The sequence below is a fragment of the Dermacentor albipictus genome, chromosome 8, assembly GCF_038994185.2.
Source record: "Dermacentor albipictus isolate Rhodes 1998 colony chromosome 8, USDA_Dalb.pri_finalv2, whole genome shotgun sequence".
Taxonomy (NCBI): Eukaryota; Metazoa; Arthropoda; class Arachnida; order Ixodida; family Ixodidae; genus Dermacentor; species Dermacentor albipictus.
The window spans coordinates 74,421,416-74,443,896 of NC_091828.1; the positions used below are offsets into that span (position 1 = coordinate 74,421,416).

Sequence of the window (22,481 nt, forward strand, 5' to 3'; positions counted from 1 at the left end):
GTAGCGGCACCTGGAGAAGGGAGTCCTTGGGGAGAGTTTGGGTCGGGCCGAGGCGGCGCGGGCGGCTCGGCTGGCCCGAGCCCGGACACATGCTCCTGTGGCTGGGGGTTAGAATCTGCGCGGCTGAGCGGGCAGTGTGGTCTGAGACTTGAGAGACAACGGACCGATCTCGTGAAGTGCCCGATCGGGGCGACGGACTGCGCCGAAGGCTTTGCTCAGAAGCATTCGTTAGTGTGAACTCGGTTTCCTTGTTTACTATATGCCCAGTGTAAGCCGTTGGTGTCTGCCTGTAAATAAATTCAGTTCAAATTATTGACATCCAGCATCTTTAGTCCCAGAATACCGAAGCAGAGAACAGTGCAGAGGCTTAGGAAAAGCAGAGAACGAACGAAAACAACAAGAAAGAAGAATCCGGGGAAGAGGAAAATTTTACTGAAGGCAACTGGAGTAGCAAGATTAAAACGAAACAAGTTTCTATAGCAAATCAGTCTCACAACTTCCTACGCGTGAAAAGGGATCCTTACGAGGTAATCTTGTGTGGAACAAAAACCGGTGATCCGTAGTGTAGCTTTCAGATATGCATGCGACGCCATTTTCATGTGGTGCCAGTTTATGCCATTTGACAAAAGAGAGACAAAAACAAAAACAAAACAAGAAAACGCGAGAGCTACGTGTGACCTATCCTTGTCAGCTCACCTGGAAAGCTCACATGAAATTCAATTAGTTCACTTAGTTTGACGAAAATAATAAAGAAAAGAAAGCTACATGCCTCCATCGATGTTTTATGCGTGAAAATCCGTGTTAGAACGCTTACAATCCCAGACGAATGAATGAGTTGTAGTTGGCGCAGCTTTTTCTCATTCTTCTTTTCTCATTTTCCTCTCAATGGCTGTTTTGAAAAAAAAAACAAGAACAAAGTTATTTATTTAAAAAAAGGGCCGTATTCCATGGACACTTCGGCCGGACCGTTCCTCGAATTATTTAAGGAATCATGTCAAATCGGCACACCCACGGAGTCTTGATCATGAAAGCGCAATTCTGATCCCAAAATAGTTCCCAAAAATTCTGATACCAAAATAAACCAATTTTTCAAATTAGTTTATTAATAAACAAGCTGAAAGACATGAGTGCCACGAACCCGTGATTTCAGGAGGCGAGGGCCACTGCCAAGAGAGACACCCTATCCACTTGCCCCGTCTAGCCTCCGCAAGCGAAGTTCCTTCCCTGCATTCTCCCATGTCGGAGTTCGAAGATCGCGTGACGCATACGTCGCGGGCCCCGCCTTCATTTTTTCTTTCTCCTCACTTTTTTGCTGCCCGGCGCACTTCCCTTGGCAGCGTCGCGCGCGAGCTCTGGCGTTTGTCTCGTTTCGCACAGCGCACGAGAACACCAGTTACAAGCGAATCACAGAGCATGATCGCGCGCTGGAACGCGCTAGAAGATGACATAGTTTCGTTGTCTGCGCGCGCGACTGCACGAAGTGAGAACAAGCAGACGAAACGGAAGTACGTCTCTCCCGCTGTGGTGCGAAGTAAAACAAGAATACGCAAACATTCGGCTTGTGCATTTTATTATTTCTCTGAACTTTATTTCGTCTACTGAAGCGACAGATTACACAAATAACAGATGTTGCCTTGCATAATTCGCGAAATCACGTCTCACTACGAGCGACGTCACAGCAGTGCGATGTACGTACGCCCGCTTGTGCGATATGCGTTGACTCTCCAGCTGGGAGCACGGCGCCCGAGAGAAGGGCAAACGGCGTTCGGTTTGAAATTTCAGCTCTTTCCGCGGCGCGTAGCGACGTAATACTTAGCAGATACGATCGTTAGCGCGCATTGTAGGCACGGCGCTTGTCAGCCCAAAATGTCCAGCCCTGGTGAAGGGCCATTTAAAGGGAGTAAATAAAGTAGGGCAGACCTTTTAATCGGAAAAGCTGGCAACATGTGGTCTTCTGAGATAAGAGAATGTGTGCCAAGGGAAGGCAAGCACACCCGATTACAGCCGAAGATGAGATGGCATGATGAAATAAGAAAATTTGCAGCCGTAGGAGGTAGTCAGCTAAAACAAGAACAAACATTTGGTAACCTTAAGCAGACTAGCCCGAATGTGCAGCAGTATATCACATGATCGACAGCACAGAAAGCGTTAGTTTTCCTCTTTCTTTAATTGAGGCAGACCGTATGAAATGATAGAGGAGTACACAAAGCATCAATACCAATGTTTCAACTGGCGGCAAGGGACGCATTCACCTGCTGAAAATACAAAAATCCTGCAAGCGTCGAGTCAGAGCTTCAACATATGTGCGCATGCCCTTCGGTATCAACGACCTCGCTCGCATTAGCTCGTTTTCTGCTATTGTGTCTCTTTCTGGTGGCCACATAAACAAATTGTAGTCAACCTCCCTGCTTTTACTGACCCTCTCGCCTCCTCGCTAGCCAGGATAGAATGGGTCTCATCACACACCCGGCCGTATGCGCGCAGCCACCTTAAACACTTGCCGGCCTCAATTCTTCATTTAACACATATGCTCTTACTTTCATAATTAAATTTCTGAGTACATTTCAGATAAGCATCCTGTAGCTGAATATTGCAAAATTCAGTAAAGAAGGTATCGGCAAAAAAAGCCAGTTTATCTCAACTGCCAATGTTCGAAGCATTACTTAGAATGCACTGAAAGATTATACATCCTGATAGAAACTCGTCGCACATTCTGGTACGCGGTACGATAAAGGTTTACCATAAGTCGTGCACGCTATATTGGTAAAACCTTAACCTGGCAAACTTAGGCACATATTCATTTATGATGGAAGATGTCAAATTCAGCTTATAACTTCGCTCAGGCTGGACTAAAGCAGTAGTACAGCATCCATGGCTTGTGATCAAAAAGCACACAAATTCAATTCGAAGCTAGGAAAAAGTGAAATGAAAATGGCAACGCAAGACGCTGCTTTGAGCAAGGAATTTACTTTTCGAGCGTATAAGAACATACGATCCGTTGTTTCTATTACAACACATTTTTTAATGACAAAACCGGAACGTATCCGCAATCTATGAATACTGGTTGTTTGGTGAGATGGAGAGGGCTTGTGCGTGTATCGTTACTTTTTGATGAGCACATAGCAATTTCACGGCAGTTAGAGCGACGCGCTCCAAAAAGGTTGAGCGGGAGGCGTGAAAAATGAGGATGTTTTGCGCAACACTGCTTATTATTCTGAAAGGCTAAGATTTATTAGACTATTTAGATTGTATACCTTTACTTACTACCGCAGCATTACAGCCAGCTCTGACAAGATCATCTTGGACTGGAAAGAAAATAAGGCCGGAGTGCAAATGTAGTTATTGCACGAAGATCTTCCCTTCTCACACTAGCAACGCTTTTATTTATATTTTATTTACACAAACGCTGTATTGGCGCTAAAGAGCAAGAGACAGATGGATAAAGAAAGGAAAGATGGGTAGTTTAACTAGACGAACTTACAGTTTGCTACCCTACACAGAGCAAAGGGGATATAGGGATAAAAACACAGATGGGGAAATGAAGAGCACTAGGGGCGAGCATACGTGAATGAAAGTCTATAAATGGTTGCAGGGACTTCTAGGCTTGCGGTATTTCCGGAATGTTTGCGTCCCTTTCTGTTAAAATATCCGCTTAATAGCTTGCAACGGACATTACAAGGCTGTCATATATTGTCGTTTGAAGACTGCCCTGCCCATTCGATGCGATAATTAGGGTTGACTCGTTGTTCACTTAAAGTCGCAGTATGACAACACATGTTGATAACGCACCTCCAAAGGCTATTGAAACCTGTCATTATGGTCGCTGTCAGCTTCGTTTACTAGCAGTTCTTTGTCATCGCTTCGGCGTCGCGTTCTTCTTAAGTAGATGTACATAGAAGCGAAAGTAACCGCACACAACGCAACAGTCGTTAGACAGACATAAAGGAACACGTTAGGGTCACTGTCCAGAAATTGGCCTACAATAACCGGCGCTGTCATTGATCCGATGCCTTCGGTGACAGCAGCTATAGACATCATCTTGTTGTTTAGATTGATGTGCCCGGACGTCCAGGATATCAAAGCGGCGTAGATCAGTCCTTGTCCGACACCAAAGAGAGCGCTGGTGAGCCAGAGCACCGTGGGCCTGCTGGAACCCAGTAGCGCGAGCGTTACGGCCGTGGGTAGGAGAATGACGTGCGCTGAAACTAGGATCCAGAAGGCGGAAAGTTTGAGTGTAATCAGGCTCACAGTGAGGCGGCTGGCGGCGAAGGAGAAGAAGAACATGGATTCGACGCGAGAAGCCAACGACTTCGAGAAGTGGAGCTGGCTCTTGACTGCAAACGAGGCCACCATCTGGGATGTGGTACACTCGAGTGCTACGTAGATACCTATGTAGACGCACATTGTTGCCAGAATGATTCGGGTAAAGTGGGCAGGGCTACGCGGTTCTTCATCTGGCGCGAAGCCCTCGCCTTCAGGTACTGCAGGTTTGAAGTCCGCAGTGTCTATAATGTAAAGCACGATCATAGAAACAGTCAGAACCAAATAAAATGCACCGACGATGCCGAATGCGTAGTAAACGCTCGACTCGCCCGTGCCATTTTGAGCGGCGGAGCTGTTGGCCAGATCTACCAGGTCGACGGGCGGGTAAGCGATGCTGTTCTGGGTCAGGTATGCGTTGTCGGTAGTGTTCGGTGCGGTCGCATTGCCATCGTCGCTGTTGGACAGGAATGGTCGCGCGATGAACGGACCCAGGAGACCGCCGATACCGAAGGCGAAGTGGTAGAGTTGCAGAGCCGGGCTGCTGTTATCTGTCCACATCCTGATGATCCAGACGTTCGCACCTGCACCCAAAGGACACAACAGTTTGGTCTCCTGGTATCGAAGTGAAGGTTCTTGCATTGTATTCAGCAGCCTCCTTGTTAATACACCATAAAATAAATTGGTAATTCATTACGGGGAATACTGTGACACTTGGGGCAGCATCACTAGTATCCTTTTTAATGGAACAAGATCGCAAAACTGCCCACTGAATTATGAGAGCGGCCACAGTGGTGGGTTCCGGTCTAATTGGGACTCTTCGGCTTTGATTTCTTAGTGTTGACTTCAATAAACAAGTGTTTTTGCACACCGACAGCATCGGGATACAGCCGCAGCTGCCGGTAACCGAAACCGCGACGTCGTGCTAAGCAGCACAACGCCATCGCCAAAATGTGGTTATCGCGTACCTTTAAACATATTGTTAGTTTTCTCTACCAATGCACAGAAACATGGCGAACCAAAGTCGATCTGATCGGCGTACAATGTACGACGATGTGCAATGCATTATTCACTTCATCACGACTTCTTTTACTTTCTGGCGCTGTGGGTTGCTATAGCGAAATCAAATATGTAACCGGCTTTCGCTTTCCATCGTCTTCCTTCACTACATAGTTAATTCTATGGAGAAAACGACAGTAACGACAAAAATGCATTGCGATTCTTAGCATATTTTTGCATTAGTACAAAGTGAATAGTGGCAATAAGTTTTATGGGAATTACTTCTTGCTGCACATTCAACTCCATTTGCTTGTTGCATACACAACTGATTGTTGCATATTCAACTGGTACTACCAAATGGGGAGCGGTTACTCTGCATGAGCCTAATCACAGGGAACGTACTTCATTTGAGAATGCAGGAGAAGTGAAACAGATGGAAAAAAAAGATCGTCGGTTACTTCCGCAAGAGAGTTGCCAAATGGCGCTAAAATTGTTTTTAGAGCTCGCCTATATGAAGCCTATTTCCCGCCCACATTTTTCTAATGCTCACCAGTCGCAAACGCAGCCACGCTCAGTCCACAGAGAAACATGGTAACGTGTGCCAGTGCTAGGATGCCACTGAGTGGAATCATGGTCGCTGTGACGCAGGTCGCTGCCATTGCCACGATTGAGACCAACTGCGTGTTGTACGTGTCGTGTAGCTTGCCTCCTATGAACGAGTAAATTAAAAGACAATAATGAAACAAAGAACGTTGCAGGATTAAACAACAAGTGAAGCGAGTAAGCTCTGAGCTATGTAATGCTTGTAAAAGGGGCATATGTTTGCGGTCCATTTTTGACACTGCAGTCGTGAAGTGTCGGAAGATAAATTGTTCAGGCGAATTTTTGTTCTGTTTCATAAGTTTAGTCAAATAGAAATGTAAACTACATTAGAATCAATCAGCCTAAAACACAGTGAAGAAATGAACGCTACAATTTTTTTCACTATAACGCAGTCGTACATAGGTTCAACAGAGACACAAAGCTAACGGAAGAATGGGAAATCGATACCAAGAAGAGAAAGAAAGCCAACAAGAGAAGCGTCTAGTAAAAACATGAGTAAAGGAATGGAAGTTCACAACAATGCAATAAATGCACTTGTTCAACTGAAAAAGAAGAAAGACAGCAGAATACATGGTGCACGAAAGAAAGATCACGATGGCACAAAGCTGGAGGCATTGCAAACACACACACTCGCCCACACGCAACCATTTGGTTTACTAGGGAAGAAAACTAGGAGCAAACATTCCGTATAAGTATAGTGCGCAACAATAGTGACAAACATAAATCAAAACAATTAATTATTAGGTTGCCGTCTGTTTAACGTGGTATGAGTTTGGATCAAGTACTTTGGCTACAGAGAGAAAGCGTGAGTCCAACTGGCTACACTTCTGGCGTAAGTATTGAGGTTGATCATGATATTGGGAAAACTAAACGAGATAATGCATGGATGTGTGCGTGCGTGTGGGCACGTGTGTGTGCATATGTTTATGATAAATAAACAGATTACCCACGCAAATAAAAGAGAACGTAAAGATAACTGAATCTTTTTAACTCACTGGCGGACACACTTTCGCACCACTAGTTCTGTCTAGAACCCAGAACGTGAAAGCGCATCAGGAAGTGCGATAGCGTCTTCAAAGTCATTGGGCTGAAGCAGTCGGGAGAGTGCACCGTACCGCGACACAAATTATTGCTCAACACTGGACTCGCATCAAACTTTTATGTGATTAGTGTTCCTAGGATACTTCACGCACGTTCTGCGGGCTATATACCAGCTAAACCCTCTAGCAGTCTGCAGCCGTTTTCCCGTCAACGTCGATCACTGGGTATAGTCCATGGGGTTCGCATTGCATTGCTGTGACAAGTGAACAGGTTTCAAAACGAACCATCGGACCAGCCAACTTTGATCACTGGGTTTATGCCACTGGGGCTTGTGCCACTGTTCAATGAACCTCTTTCACGCCAACTTGGATCACTGGGCATGTGCTGCTGTGTGATCCGCTCTTCAACAACAATAAAGATACTCAAAATTTATCTGGTGCTGGACGAAATCGAACACACGCCTTATCTGAATATGTATTCACAGCCACACGGGTTCGCATTGCGTTGCTGTGACAAGTGAACAGGTTTCAAAACCAACCGTTGGACCCGCCAGCTTCTATCACTGGGTATATGCCACTGGGGCACGTGCCACTGTTCAATGAACCTCTTTCACGCCAACTTGGATCACTGGGCATGTGTTGCTGTGTGATCCGCTCTTCAATAACAATAAATATACTAAAAATTTATCGGGTGCTGGGCCAAATCGAACACACGCCTTATCTGAATATGTATTCACAGATGCGTCATGTGTGGACTTCATGGTGGAGCCGCCAGATGGCGCATCGTGTTCAGTGGGAAGAGAGGAGCCCGGCTGCATACACGCCTCATGCTCAGCTCGTTTCGGCGTTGGCAACGCGGTGTGTCACTACACTGCTTCACTGCTAATCGCATTACTGTCGACATGCGGCGGTAGATGGGCTCCAGCGGAATTTTTTTCATGAAATGATTAGTCCTAGAACACAATGCATGGATAACGGGCATAAAGGCAGAAGGTGTACTTATTATTTTTATATACCTATTCTCTGCCCTGTTTACTTGCTAGCAGCGAGCTGATCCATGCTTCTATCGCGCCCGTGAGACACTGTCACGGAGCCAGTGGCGTAGCCAGAAATTTCGTTCGGGGGTGGGCTTACATTGCATCTTGGCCTCCTCCTTATAAAATTTGTCAAGGGACCAAATACATGAATAATAACTGCATTGCCATTGCCAAAGATACTGCAAACAAATTCTCAAACGCTACGCACTGTCAAGACAAGTAAACTATGAAGTTTTTCATAAAAGTTTATGCTCTTATGTCCCAATAATTGCGCCCGAAATAACTGAATAATTCCACGTTTTTGCCTATTTAATAAGTAAAGAAAATAACACACGAACTTTAGAACTATATCAGTTCGAAATCAGCAACGAAGTGCATGCCGCTGATATGTAAAATGTAAAGGGCGTGAAATGAACAAGTTGAGGTCAAATGTTTTAATGAAACTTTGTCATTCAAGAAGCTTGTCTACATTTTTGTACATATGCAACAGCCAGGGAAAAAAGACGCTGCCCTTTGTTCCAATGTATTGCGCAGGAGCAGCTGTCACTGGTCGTGTATTGTGAGCAATTGCACCGAAATAATAGTCGCAACAGAGAGCACATATAAAAACAGGAGTTCTGCAAAGTACCCAAGGTCGAGTCAAATGAAAGTGAGCGAAAGCGAACGTATGACAAACGAGATACTTCATTTAAAAGAAGTCTCCATGAGCATTTACACATTTGTCCCACTGGCTATCGAGTCATGTGATTCCCGTCTCACAAAACTTCTTGCGTTGCAGCTTCAAACAGTCTGTAACTGACTCTTTCACGTCATCGTCCGACACGAATCTGGTTCCCTTGAGCTGTGTTTCTTCAACTGCCCCAAAATTCCCCATTCGTGAATTTTCCACGTCATTTGTCCTTGATTGCGACACGAAGCCGATCCGACGTTTCATAATATCGGAAATGATTGATAGTATCTCCATATTTGGCAAATTCGATCAGTAATGGCTCCTTACGATCGCAAAAAAAAGTCAATCTTTCCGGCGGAAATCGTGGCCTTTGCTTTCTTTGGGTGTGGTGAATTCGAAAGTTTCAACTTAAGCCTTGTCGTCGCGTTTGAGGATTCGTAGTAGTGGCACCATTATTTGTTCCCGGTCACAACTGCAGACAAGAAGTCGTCACCCTCATTTTGATATTGGATCAGGTGAGTCAAGGCAGCGCCGAACCTCTCCGTCTTCTGGCGGTGGTTCAAAATCTTTGGCATCCATTGCGCAGACAAGAGCCGATAACCGAGATGTTCATTAATTATGGTGTTAACCGAACCGTGATAGATGTTCACATGCTCTGCGAGTTCATCAATGCTTATACCCCATTCTGGTACTCAGCTCATCAACTTTTGCAGTTGTGTTGGGGGTGATTGCACAGTGGCTTTGGCCCGGTCTTGGATCGTCTTTGCAACTTTCACGTCCTTCTTTGAACAGACTGCTCCAACGCTTCACAGTGGCCAATGAAATGCAAAATTCAACGTACACGGCATCCATACGGCGACTAATTTCTTTTTGGGAAACATCTTCAGCTGCCAAAAACTTCACGACACCACGCTGTTCAATATTTGAAGTGTCTATTATGCCACGTAACCTTGTTCAACCCACTGTATGAGAGCAGTAAAGAGCCTTTATCCCTAAATCTGCGTGTCAGTTTTGTAAATGAGAGTTGCCTGTGTGCTACGCGCATCCTTCGCAGATAATGAACCGAGCCATTATTGCGCGGGGTGGGTTGGCTCACTTTCATTTCACTCGTCCTCGTACATTTGAAATGCGAAGATACAATGGAATGAAGTTGAGAGTATGACGGAAGCCCGTCTGGTCGGGATGATGCATACTTAAAAGGAAGAGGTCTGGACACCGACCAAAAATGGTTTAAAATAGTTATTTACGTTTGTGAACAAGGCTCCCGTGGGAGAGCCGAAACGTAAATAACTATTTTAAACCATTTTTGGTTGGTGTCCAGACCTGTTCCTTTTAAGTATACAATGGAATATACAAATGTGACGACACAGCTTGAAAATCGGCAAAAATGTGTCACTGGAAACATAGTTCACTGCACGTATACACAAAATCTCGCAACAAGATATTGAAACATACCTATAGGCCTCCAATGAATCCACGTGTCTAAAAAAAAAAGTCACTGTATATAATCCGTCAAACGCGGCAAATAAACATGTTGCGCAATCACAGATTCACAGAATCCTAAGGCCCGTCCCCCGCTCCCTCCACACACCCCTGATGTATCGCGCGCGACGGAAGGCGGCGCGCTTCATCCCCGCTTTTCTCTATTGTGCACTCAAGACGAGCCACCATCGTTGGCTCACCCATGCCCCCATTACCCGTCTACGCTTTCACTCGCACATAGAGCATGCGGCGCGCTGCAATGATATTACATAGGTCTTTACACGGAGCACGACAGCGACGGCGACAGCAGGAATGCACCTGGAGTGTCCATATAATCCCTATCGCCATAATATAGTAAGAGTATCTGGCAACTGAAGCGTCCCGTGGGCCATTACTTTCCGCAAAAAAAGAAGTAACAAAATCGAAATTCACCATGCGTGTATTTGCTGCCACGCAACAATGTCTTTTTTTCCTTCTGTGGAGTGGGGCCACCGAAATGAATAAAAAAAACCGCGAAGGAAAGCGTGTCGCCCACAATCGGACGCCTACTTTGAGTACCTCTAATATGGCTACCGAATTAATATCGAAGAAAATGTGAGACGCCTGGTCTACAGAGAAGCATACGCATACTCTCGGTATCCTACACCGGCGAGACAAGGCTTTACGGAGAGGTTGCACTCAAGCGGACGCGTTGCGATCCGTCGAGTCCCCACAGGAAAGCCAGCGAGCGATCATTGTTTCTTTTTCTCCTCTGCTAGCCAGAAAGCGTCCAAAACTCTGCCAAGCGAAAGTCCACTCGGCCAGAGAAAAACGAAAGGGCACCGAAGTGCGCAGCGCAGTGGTCGGGGCAAAACGAGAATGACGATTGCGCCAGAGTCCTTTTAAACACCCGTTTATTTAAATTTAGGTGCATTTTAAAGTCATCTAGTAGCGAAGTTTGTCTTGCATTAATCCTACCTAAATGTCATTCAGAAATGGCATCGCTTTGCAGACCTTTAGGTGCATATAAAGACATATAGTAGCGAAGTTTGTCTTGCATTAATCCTACCTAAATCTCATTCAGACATTTATTTACGGTTATTTAAATTTGGGTGCACTTTAAAGGATCCCAGGTGGTCAAAATTAATCCTGAGTCCCCCAGGCATGCCTCATAATTGTATCGTGGTTCTGGCTCTTAAAATCCCAGATTTTTTATTTTTTTGGTCTGAGACCGCCTCAAGCTCCATGTTATGAGCGGCTTTTTTTTTTCGTCCCGGGCGCTCATATCATGGCAGAAGACGCACTCAGGCAGTAATTTAAGCATATCCAATGTTAAAAATAGTTACGTGAAACTAAAGCGACTGTTGACGAAGTTGAGAAAGCTAGAATACCGAGGCTGCCCCACAAACAACCACAGCGGTAGCGGCGTTCGCATGCCCTCTCATGCACGGTTGCGCCTCTAGCGGCGGGCGCTGGCTCTATATGCAACTGAGGCGGCAGTTTCGTGACCAGAAAAAAAAATGGAAGGACCCTGCCCTGGCTACGCCCATGCACGGAGCGTCATGCACCTCGCAAGTAACTCACGTTTTGCATGTGATGAGCGTAATTATCTCTAATAACACTAAGGGTCCAAAGTTTTGCTTAATGCAAAAAATATTGAACGTCTCACGCGTAGACAGACGCTTCAACGTGTGCACGTTTAAAATAATACACAAACACATACTTAAAATAAATCGGCAAGAAATCGGTTTAGGCATAAGCATACCAAGTAGAGAGCCGATGAGAATGCCCACGCCGCAAGTGGTGATAAGGTAGGATATGCTGGCGATGCTTGTTCCATATATATCAGCCAGGTCCAGCAAAGCGACACCTCTTATGCTGATGAGAAGGCCCTTCGCAAGAAATGCAAAAAAAAGTGAGCACATTCAAACTATGCTGTTCACTAATTATTGCTATAGGATGGTTGGTTTGCACTTGTTATGATGTGAAAGCGTGCGAAAAAAATGAACTTTCGCGTTTTTTCTATTCCATCCCTAGTGCAAGGCACTCTTTCTTGTCCTGTAGTTACTTCAAGACGCTCGTTCCTGCCCTTGCTTCATGAAACTCTCTCCTTCCCTTCTCCGCTGTCATTGCCTCGACACAGGCTTTACTGTCCTGTCCCTACTCCGACACGCTCTTTCCTTTCCTGTCCCTACTTCAAGGCACTAGTTCCAGTCATGTCACTACTTCAGGACGCTCTATGCTGTCCTGCTTTACTTCAAGACGTTCTTTCCTGTCCTGCCCTGCCTTGAATACTTTCTTTCCTCTCCTGTCCTGACTTCAAGACGCTCTTTGCTATACTATTCTTCATGGCGTTCTTTGCTGTCCTGTCACTGCCTCAAGACCTTATTTCCTGTCCTGCCCTTGCTTCTGTATACTCTTTATTATCCTGTCCTGGCTTCAAGATGTGCTTTTCAGTCCTGTACCTACTTTAAGGCACTGTTTTCCTTCTTGCGTCTACTTCAATACGCTCCTTCTTGTCTTGTTTTTACTTAAAAGATTCTCTGTCTTGTACTATCCTAACTTCAAAACGCTCTTTCATATCTTATCCTTGCTCAAGAGGCTCTTTCCTAGCCTGTCCTAATTTCATTTAGTTTTACGTCCTATTTGCACCATAAAATATACCGTTCTCATTGAATCTAAATGGTGGCTTAGAAGTGAGGCCCCAATTTGCCAATTTTAAAACATCTGACTCCCACAATTGGGCTTAACCATGGCAGAACGCTATGTGGTGGACTATGTTGAGCCACTCGTGGGGGGATCTTTGTCCCATATTCGGCGTTCACTGTTCACCTGGTATGCTCTTTCGTATAAGGATGTTGACATAGCATCGATAGCTAAGAAACCTTCCCTTCGCATTGAATCACAGTGGTGCGACCGGGAGAGCTAGATTGTAAATGTGTAAAAAGGCAAGCAACTTGAGAAGAGTAATGTATACATATACCTATATGAGTGAAGGCGTTCTGGTATGCACTGTTCACTGCTTTTGTATTCTAGTACATTTTTTGCAATACATCCTGCTTGCAGAGATAAGACAAGGTTAATCTAAAAGCCGAAATATCGAATACCGATGCTAAACAACCTGAAAAGTTTTCGGGAACAATTCTACAAAACACAGTGCACTAAATGAGTGACCAGAGCTGGAGGTGAGGGTTCTTGATTTGTTGTGACCGAAGCGATGCAGATTGCTTGGAGGAAGAAAAAATTCCTTTGTGTCGCCTATATACCGGAACAACAAAGGAACGCACCTCCTACCATTCCCAAGTTTCCGAGGCTCAAGTTGCACGTACGTCCCAGGTCGAGCCACAGCTTGCTGCGGGAAGGCATATTCAGCTAGACTTGCGGTCACTTGTTCAAGCGATATCTGCGACGGGGAGTCAGCCGTCCGCAGAAGTGGAGAGGGCCATGCCTTTGGCAACCTTGCCTTCGCGATTGCGACAAAATGCTTTATCTCAACTGGCTCTGAAGAATAGAAAGATAAGCGCTTTATTGATCCTGCTGCCAGTCTGAGTCACGGGGTAGAACTGTTATGCGTGTGGGTGATAGTAGCACTTTTGGATATCGAAATTAAAAGCGCTCGATTGCTGCTATTCTTCATAAAAGCTAAGCTAAAGGTTTGAGCTGAAGACTTCTATAAAAAAGCATTTGTAAAGATACCGGCGTACTCAAAGGAAGCGGTGTCTTTTATGTGAGCGTTAAGTACTTGTATACATTTCTGGAGTTACGAAGATAAAAAGAAAAAGAAAAGCAAACGTAAAGCTTTGCACGTAATCTCCCGCTGTGCTACCTCACGTAAACTCAAGCAATCGAGGAAAACGTTACGTAAAAATACGTTAAACCCTCGTCAAACACAAGAGCCAGGTTGAGGATGTGCTTCTGCATATAATTAAAGAAAAGGAAGTGCGTAACATTCTTCCTACTACCCTGTAGGTGGTGTTCGAAACACAACGTCCATGACGTGTTTCCAGCTTCTGCATTCGCTTCGGGCACATGCAACGAACAAAAGCATGGCATTTGAGATGTACTTGAATTACCCATTGGAAGCCGTCGCACGATCGGGATTTGGACACCACCGGCTTGATCTTACGTAAAAATATATTGTGCAGATCCTAGACATCGTGTAAATCCATATTATAAGAAGCATATTTGCAGGTTGCTGGCCACATATAGTTCCATACAATAATTGCTAGTGGAAACTGTAGCGCTAATGTGTACGGGAGCTACAGTGGGAGCCGTTGCGTCAGCATGGGAATTATGAGAAGTACATGGATTTGCCTAAACTTCGCCCTTTTGGCTTCAAACGGCTTTGTGACTTTGTAAACTCTTCATTTTCAACAATGTAGTGAGCAATAAATATATAAATGAACAATAATAAAATCTCCGACGGCAGAATTCAAACACAGAACCTCTAAGCAGAGACGCGCGATATTTAAACGATTACGCATGTATGTATCACGGGCATATGGCATGAAGGAGGCAGACACACTCAAGCTGATAAAAAGCCTAGTAGTCAGCAGAGTGGTGTACAGCCTACCGTACTACAACTGTGTCAAAAGCGAAATCCACCAAATCTATACCATCCTAAGGAAAGCACTCAAGATGGCGCTTCAAATACCCCAAACAGCGTCGATCGAGAAGCTTCTAGCCCTAGCGCTGCACAACAGCTTTGAGGAACTGCAAGAAGCCCAAAGGATCGCACAATTCCAAAGACTACAGCAAACTGAAACCGGTAGAAGACTTCTAGTTAGGTACGGCGGCGAATCGACCCTACGAGAAGTACAAGATAACATGACAATACCGGACGAGTACCGCTGTACCATCAGGGTAGCACCAGTACCCAGAAATATGGACCCAAACCTGCACAAGACACGCAGGGAGGCGAGGGCAGAGTACGTGCAAAGGACACTGGCCACCCGGAACGAAACGGTGTATGTTGACGCCGCAACATACACCGGCAAAGGGGAAGAAGGCAATAAGCATAAAGTGGCGACGGTGATTGGCTCGGACCTCAGGGAAATCACCAGCGCGTCAATACGGAACTGCACGGTAGTTGAAGCCGAGGAAGCGGCCGTAGCTCTAGCGGCAGTGGAGTGCTATCGACTAGGCAAATCCCTAACGCTTCTAACAGGCTCGCAAACAGCATGCCGGAATTACATGAATGGCAGGATCAGCCGCAAAGCGCTGAACATTCTCCGCTCTAATGGCCGACCCACAGACAAGCAAAGCAAACACGCGATAGTCTGGATACCGGGACACACAAGTGTCGAGGGAAATCTGGAGGCAGATAGGATAGCTCAAGGGTACGCAACAAACCGGGCGTCCAAGAACCGCCATAGAGGACCCAGAACCGGTAGGCCAAACATACGCTGACACGCTAAACTACTTCAGGGGCGCCAGAATGAGATATCCGGCACCAGACAAACAACTCAACAGAGAAGAAGCCGTAATCTGGTGGCAACTACAAACGGGGACATACCCGAACTTATACACACTAAACAAAATTTACCCTACCCAATATGAGAACACATGCCCCTGGTGCGGAAACAAGCCCATGCTATATCATATCACATGGGCCTGCCAAAAAGCAAAGGAAATAACCATAATAGAAAACCCGAGTGCGGCACAATGGGAGAGGATGCTTTCCAGCGACATCCTGAAAGTCCAGCAAGAGCAAGTGAGGCGTGTTCGCACGGCAGCTACCCTGAGTGGGGCCGTGGACTAGGGGCACCAACCCTGCAAATCAAGATGGAAGAAGCCATCTGAAGAACCGCTAAATCCATATGTATATAGAGCAAAATAAACGTTTTTCACTAGTACCACGGGCAAACCAGTGCCTTGGGACGTTTGACGCGTTTCGATCTGGCCACCTCGACAGGCTGAATCGTTGCAATTAGTGGCGATTGTGCGTGTTCCCAGCGTGTTCTGCACTTAGGAAAGTATAGATTGTTCTGCGATTTACGACAATGAAGGCACACAAAGCGTAATAGACGAATCCACAAGAACTTGTGAATCCGCATGCACGAAGATTAGACAAAGCCATGTGCTTCCCATCGTCCCCATGGTGGCTCAATGATCGCAGCGCTAGAGTTTCCTATAGTATATTATAGGAAAATCTATGACTAGAGGGACTCTGGCGCTAGTACCTACAGGAGCTGCAAGCAGCATGGTGGTGGTGCGGAGTTGTAGCAACAGGCGCGTTCAGCCTGGCGATCATGGGAATGATGGGTAACGCATGAATCTGCCTAAACTTTGTCCGCCTGACTTCAATCGGCTTTTTTCAACAAAGTACTGTGTAATAAACAATTAAATAAGCGTTAATAAAATTTCAGTACGGCAGGATTCGAACAAAACACCTCTAGCACACAAGCCCGATATTGAAACCATTGCACCACGGACGCATGCATCGACGAGCGGCATAGAACCCCGTATGAGCATGGGCTACTATTCTTTCAAGCCGCTCCTGTGGCGTTATTCCCTTACCTCCACCACTTTTCAAGCGAAGCTTGTATTGGCTGACAAGTGGCGTTGTCGTGGTCACGCAAAAATTTCAGTTGCTCCCAGAGCAGCTGCGGGAAAGCGTGGTTTGATGAGTTGACAGTTGTGCCGGTGCTGGAGCGTGAGTCACTAACATAGGCGCGCGCTCACGCCACGCGCGCTACCAATCAGAGCCGTTTCGCTTCCGCCGGGGAGGGAAAGTGCAGGAAAGCGTTTCGTGCACACCGCGCCGGCTTCGTTTCCGTTCAGTTCAGTCTCAGAAAATTGATGGGACGGCCACGCGTTGTGCGTTCCCCCGAGTAACAGGCGGCCTTCGACGAACGGCGGCGAGAACTCGCCCGTGAAAGGGCTCGCCTTCGGCGCGTCGATCCAGCCGTTAGAGCCACCCGAGCCTATGCAATCCGACAGCAACGAGAAGAATATCCCCAGCTGAAGGATCGGGAGGCTGAAGCAATCCGGCACCATTACCTGAGTGTTACTAACCGTCTAACCAAGACTACATAGATAGACTCGATCACCTTAAAGAAACGCTATCAAACAGGAACCACCCAAACAGTGACCTTCAAACAGCTTACATCGCTGCAACCAAACTTGATCGAGCCGAGGTCCTCAAGCCCCGCCCGAAGATCACAAGAACAACAACGCCTCTTCTTACTACTAAATTCTCAAACGCACTCCCAAACGTGAATAACATCCTAAGTAAATACTACCCGATTCTCACCAGCAACCAGAAACTTAAGAAGATTTTTCCCGACCCTCCCAGAGTAGCCTACAGACGCAACACTAATTTTAAAGATGTCCTTGTGCACGCCAAACTACAGAAAAAGAAGTTGGGAACCAATCCCTGTGGTCGCCCCAGGTGCTCTACATGCACACACATTCAATCCACTACTACAGTAAAAAGTACAGCGTCGAATTACACACACAAAGTAACTTCGGCTTTCACCTGCACATCAAGCAATGTAGTCTACTGTCTAGAATGCGCCGCTTGTAGCAAACAATACATAGGTGAGACCGGACAACAAATCAATACAAGACTCAATGGTCACCGCGCGGACACAAAACACAATTTACCCAAAGCAGTAGCCAGCCACTTTAATGAACATGGACATATGTTTGACAAAGCAAGGCTCTATATACTACAAACAAATTTCCGTTCCCCTCGCGAAAGGAAGTACACGGAATCATACCTCATACACAAGTTTAATTGCCTACACCCGACAGGAATTAATTTGGCACGCGGCAACTTAGAATCTTTAAAAGCTGTAACTTAAATCTGAAACTCTCATATCATCAACCAATACACAAAACACATTAGGCCACCAGCCAACTTTAATTCTTAACCTCACCTACTCTTTCATTTCGGAGGAAAAGAGGGGGGAGAGGGGGAGAGAGGAAGAAGAGAAAAGGAGAAAGAAAAAAAAATTCCTGCTTACTACTCAATTTAATGTACTCTTTCAGGATTTTACGTCTATACCAAGTGTACGATCCCCTTCTTCCATGTACACTTGCCCGCGCCCGCTTCTGCACGCGTCGCCCTCCTGTTTGCTATACCGATTTCGCCCCCCCCCCTTCCCCCTTACCCCTTTTTTAGTCCTTTTTTTTTTGAAACCCCCTCGACAACACATTCCGAAGTCAATATGCCTTTTTCGGCGCCTCAACCATCGCCTTCTGGATGCCGCCGTAACGACACCTACGTTAAGCGCGTGGGGCAGTGCCCCTTGAAAGACCATGCCGCTGCCTTTCATTCACCCCACACATTGCACCGCAGACTCCCCGTCGCCACCTTAACTATTTCAAAATTACTCGACCTATTGCTTGACCGGCCGTTCTAATGCCTCAAAAACATGCCGCCAACGACTCCCTCGGATTACCTCCTAACCGTTCGCATCCCCAACACGCTCCCAAGCCCCCATACTTCTTAAAGATTTCATTTTTCTCTTTCTTTTTCTTTCACTCCCCCCCCCCTTTGTTGTGTCTTGGTACGGCCCTGGCACCCCCCTGCTTTTTTTTTCCCCCTTTTTTCTGCTTCTATTTCTTTTCTTTCCTCCCCGCGTGCCCACTCTCACGCTCTTGTCCCTTCGTCTTGAGAATGAGGCTCACAGACGTCGGACGACAGCGCCTGTTCCCTCTTGTAATCTCTCTCTTTAAAACCAGCCGCCAGCAACAACACCCGCACGTGACGTCACTGCACTAACCCTTTAAAACTAACACGAGGATGACGAGGCCGCCTTTGACGAAGATAGGTCCACCTATCGAAACGTTGGCCAGCCTGTCTGAGGCACTTCAACCCTGTTTTAAAAAAGTTTATACCACAGTGTGCCATTCCATCTGCCAGCCCCTTTCTTGTTTTTGGACAACCGTGACGAAGGCACGCAGGACAAGTTTCGCTTACCCCCATGTTCCCGTAGGGGAAGGGTTGGTCGCTTTTTATGGGAACAATAAAGAAAGAATTTCTCGCGGGCAAGCCACCACGTTGAGACGCCTGGTGCGTTTCGATTTGGCCACCTCGACACGTTGAACCATTGCAATTAGTTGCAATTGTGCGTGTTCACAGTCTCGTGCTCATAAAAAAGCATTGATTGGTCTGAAATTTACGACAATGAAATCAGCTATATCGTAGCAAGCCAAGCCACAAGATCGTCTGGATCCACAAGCACGAAAATCTGTCAAATCCATGCACTACCCATCATTCCTATGGAGGCTGAACGACAGCAGCGCCAGAGTTCATTCTAATAATTATTGTAGGGAACGTTATGGATGGCTGTCCGGTGTTGTTTGGGGTGCCGCAGAGCCCTACAAGGTAGGTTAATGTGTTCGTACAAATCGAGTAGTTGTGTTTGTGAGACGACTGTACGTGTGTAACAACAGAAGCAAGATGACAACATTGGTGACGACAATTGTATGACGGCAATGGCATCATTACTGAAGCAATGTGTGTGACCGGGATTTATAACCCATTATAGAAACAGCGCAACAGCCAATGACGGACTGAAATAAAGAATGAAAGAACACAAGCGCTACTTCCAACTGAGGGTTTATTGCAAATGGCAGATATATATATATATATATATATATATATATATATATATATATATATATATATATAGTCATATAATGAGAAGCCAACAAACACTGACACCAAGTACAACATAGGGGAACTTGCATGTGCTTAATAAATGAAATCAAGTAATGATAAATTAATGGAAATTAAAGTGGATGAAAAAACAACTTGCCGCAGGTGGGAACCGAACCCACAACCTTCGCATGTCGCGTGCGATGCTCTACCAATTGAGCTACCGCGGCGGCGTTTCCCCATCCACTTTCTTGGGTATTTATGTGTACTAGTAGAACCCTGGGAGTGTTAGCCAGCGCCCCCACTCACAGACCTTGGCGGCGGACGTGGAATGTCTTTTTTGCCGCAGGCGTCACGAGAACGTGATCTTTTCGGGTGAAGGCAACTGGTCAATAAACCCACAGTGGATGGGGAAACGCCGCCGCAGTAGCTCAATTGGTAGAGCATCGCACGCGACATGCGAAGGTTGTGGGTTCGGTTCCCACCTGCGGCAAGTTGTTTTTTCATCCACTTTAATTTCCATTATTTTACCATTACTTGATTTCATTTATTAAGCACATGCAATTTCCCCTATGTTGTACTTGGTGTCAGTGTTTGTTGGCTTCTCATTATATGACTAATAATTATCGGGTCCCTCGGTTAACCCCCTTTCTTCTCGTTTATATATATATATATATATATATATATATATATATATATATATATATATATATATATATATATATATATATATATATATATATATATATATATATATATATATATAGGCATAATCGAGCACGCGCTCGCAATCGTAATAGAACAAAAGCTAAACGCAAACATAATCACGCATCGCTCATTTCTGAGAAAGTGAGGTAGATTTGCAGCGAGAACCACATAACTACTACGCAGATTCAAGATATGTCAATTCTTCGTCAAACAGGGCAGTTGAAGGCTTGGTAACACAGTCACCCTTGGGAATGCCTGAGGCCTCAATTATCATGCTTGTGCAAACGCTCCCATGTATCGCGGCGACCGCAGCCGGGTGAAACATCGGATCGCAATCACCATGATTACAATGCAATGTGCGAAAGATCCCCCACCGTGCTGCATCTTGAAATTGTGTTTCTGTAGCCTGACGTTGACGCATCGGCCAGTCTGTCCTGCGTACGTCTTTGCGCAAGAAAAAGGAACGCTATACACAACTTGAGATTGCTTCGCTCAAATTCACACTGCTTCAATGACATGGGCTCATACCCCAGTGGAAGCCGCTGTGGACAAGCTATCTTCTTCTTCATGCTGTGAGATGGCGCCTCAGTCGAATTGGTGCCTGACGATGACAAAGAAGGTCGTTGTGTGTCGTTCATGACGACGACGGTGGTTGTTGTCCCAGGGGACATTGGTCATTAGTAATATTTTCTAAAGTATTTTGCCGTCAAAGTAACCCGCTGGGGATATGTAGGCTCCAATTAGCGTAAATGACACTGCCTTCTTTTTCACAAGCAGGCAGACATACCGGTTGTCGTCATGAGGCTCTACGGCGTCAGCGACATATGTAAAGTATGTGCGGATGTAGACGATTACTTTGGTGCGTACACCGCATGTGGGCGAGACAAAATATTCGTAGCCGGAGAGTCTGCGTGGAGTTCATGTATTTGGTTCGCAAATGACCAACATGGGGAAGCGATTTGTAAAAACGAATTGTCGAAAGACTGCTATACGGGTCTTGAGACATCTGGCATTCCATTTAAAGATCGACGCACTTTTCACTTCAGTGTGGAAGGGGACTATCGGTCGAGCCATGGTGCTTAAACTACGCTAGCAAGCACTGGATTTAGTGCATCCAGTATTTGCAGAACACTTCGAGCTGCTGGTGTTGGCAGCTTTTCAGTATCATGCGGATTGTATTAATTAGCGATAGCAGCATTACAGCCGTCTGCCTGTCTTGGTCGCACAAATCACTAACAGTAGACGCCAGGGGTTGTTCACCAAAAGTTTGCTGAGATTCTGTTGGTGAATGCTGTCGTTTGATAGGGCCGGCCAAGATTCGGCAGATCTGGTCTTCTTAGTGGCGTTGTTCTTCGCGGTCCTTTCCACAGCGCCTGGCCTGGCCGCCAGAGGAGGAGGTGGTGTTGTAGGAAGCGGCATGCGCGTCGCAGAGCCAACAGCCTGCCTTGCGTGACGACAGCTAGAGACATCATCTTGTTGTTTATATTTATGAGCCCTGCCATCCAGGATATTAAAGCGGCGAATATGGGTCCTTGGCCGAAACCAAAGAGAGCGCTGGTTAGCCAGAGCACCAATGAGCTGCTAGAACCCAGTAGCACGAGTGTCACGGCGATGGGAACGTCGCTTCCTGATTTTATCGGCAGCTTCGCGATCAGATGAATGATCTCTCACCATATCTTTCAAGATGGTCATTTCCTTCTTAATACTCAATAAAACTTGGCCAGTTAGAACATTGCTTTGGAAAACGTATATTATCCGTGGACAACACGGCGTTCGTGTTGTCCACTTCTCTACTCTTGTATCCTGTCTGCACGCCTGACCTCTTTTTTGCATAAAGATATTGTCGTTTCTTCAATTGACTGTGGCCTTTCCAATGTGCCTGAACCTATCGAACACCGCCTTATTGAGTGGAAAGATGCGATTATGTTCTGGTAGGTACATCGCAGAAATATACAAAAAGATTTTGATCAAAATTTGCACAGTATGAAATATTTTCTTCGACCATGTGATGGTGACAATTCGATATGTTTTTATGAACAGGCCTGCACGGCCTGTGGAACACTCATATGCAAGAGAGAAATGCAGAAACAGTG

General features: G+C 45.9%; 2 protein-coding genes across 3 annotated transcripts in view; one reads left to right on the plus strand and one right to left on the minus strand.

Annotated features, from left to right (window-relative positions):
• LOC135920917 (sodium-dependent glucose transporter 1A-like) overlaps positions 1–22,481 on the plus strand; it is a 116,310-nt gene that overhangs the window by 19,633 nt on the left and 74,196 nt on the right. The gene's annotated exons all lie outside the window — the stretch shown is intronic.
• On the minus strand, positions 1,591–13,464 carry LOC135920895 (sodium-dependent glucose transporter 1A-like). Of its 2 annotated transcripts, none has more exons than XM_065455157.1 (4): positions 13,358–13,464; positions 11,836–11,962; positions 5,810–5,968; positions 1,591–4,844 (listed from the first exon to the last, which is right to left on the minus strand). In XM_065455157.1, the coding sequence occupies exons 3-4, from the start codon at positions 5,916–5,918 to the stop codon at positions 3,799–3,801; spliced, it is 1,155 nt and encodes a 384-aa protein (XP_065311229.1). In that variant the 5' UTR covers positions 5,919–5,968; positions 11,836–11,962; positions 13,358–13,464; the 3' UTR covers positions 1,591–3,798. The 2 variants fall into 2 exon arrangements, with proteins under 2 accessions (XP_065311229.1, XP_070378972.1); XM_070522871.1 differs by having other exon boundaries at positions 13,365–13,451.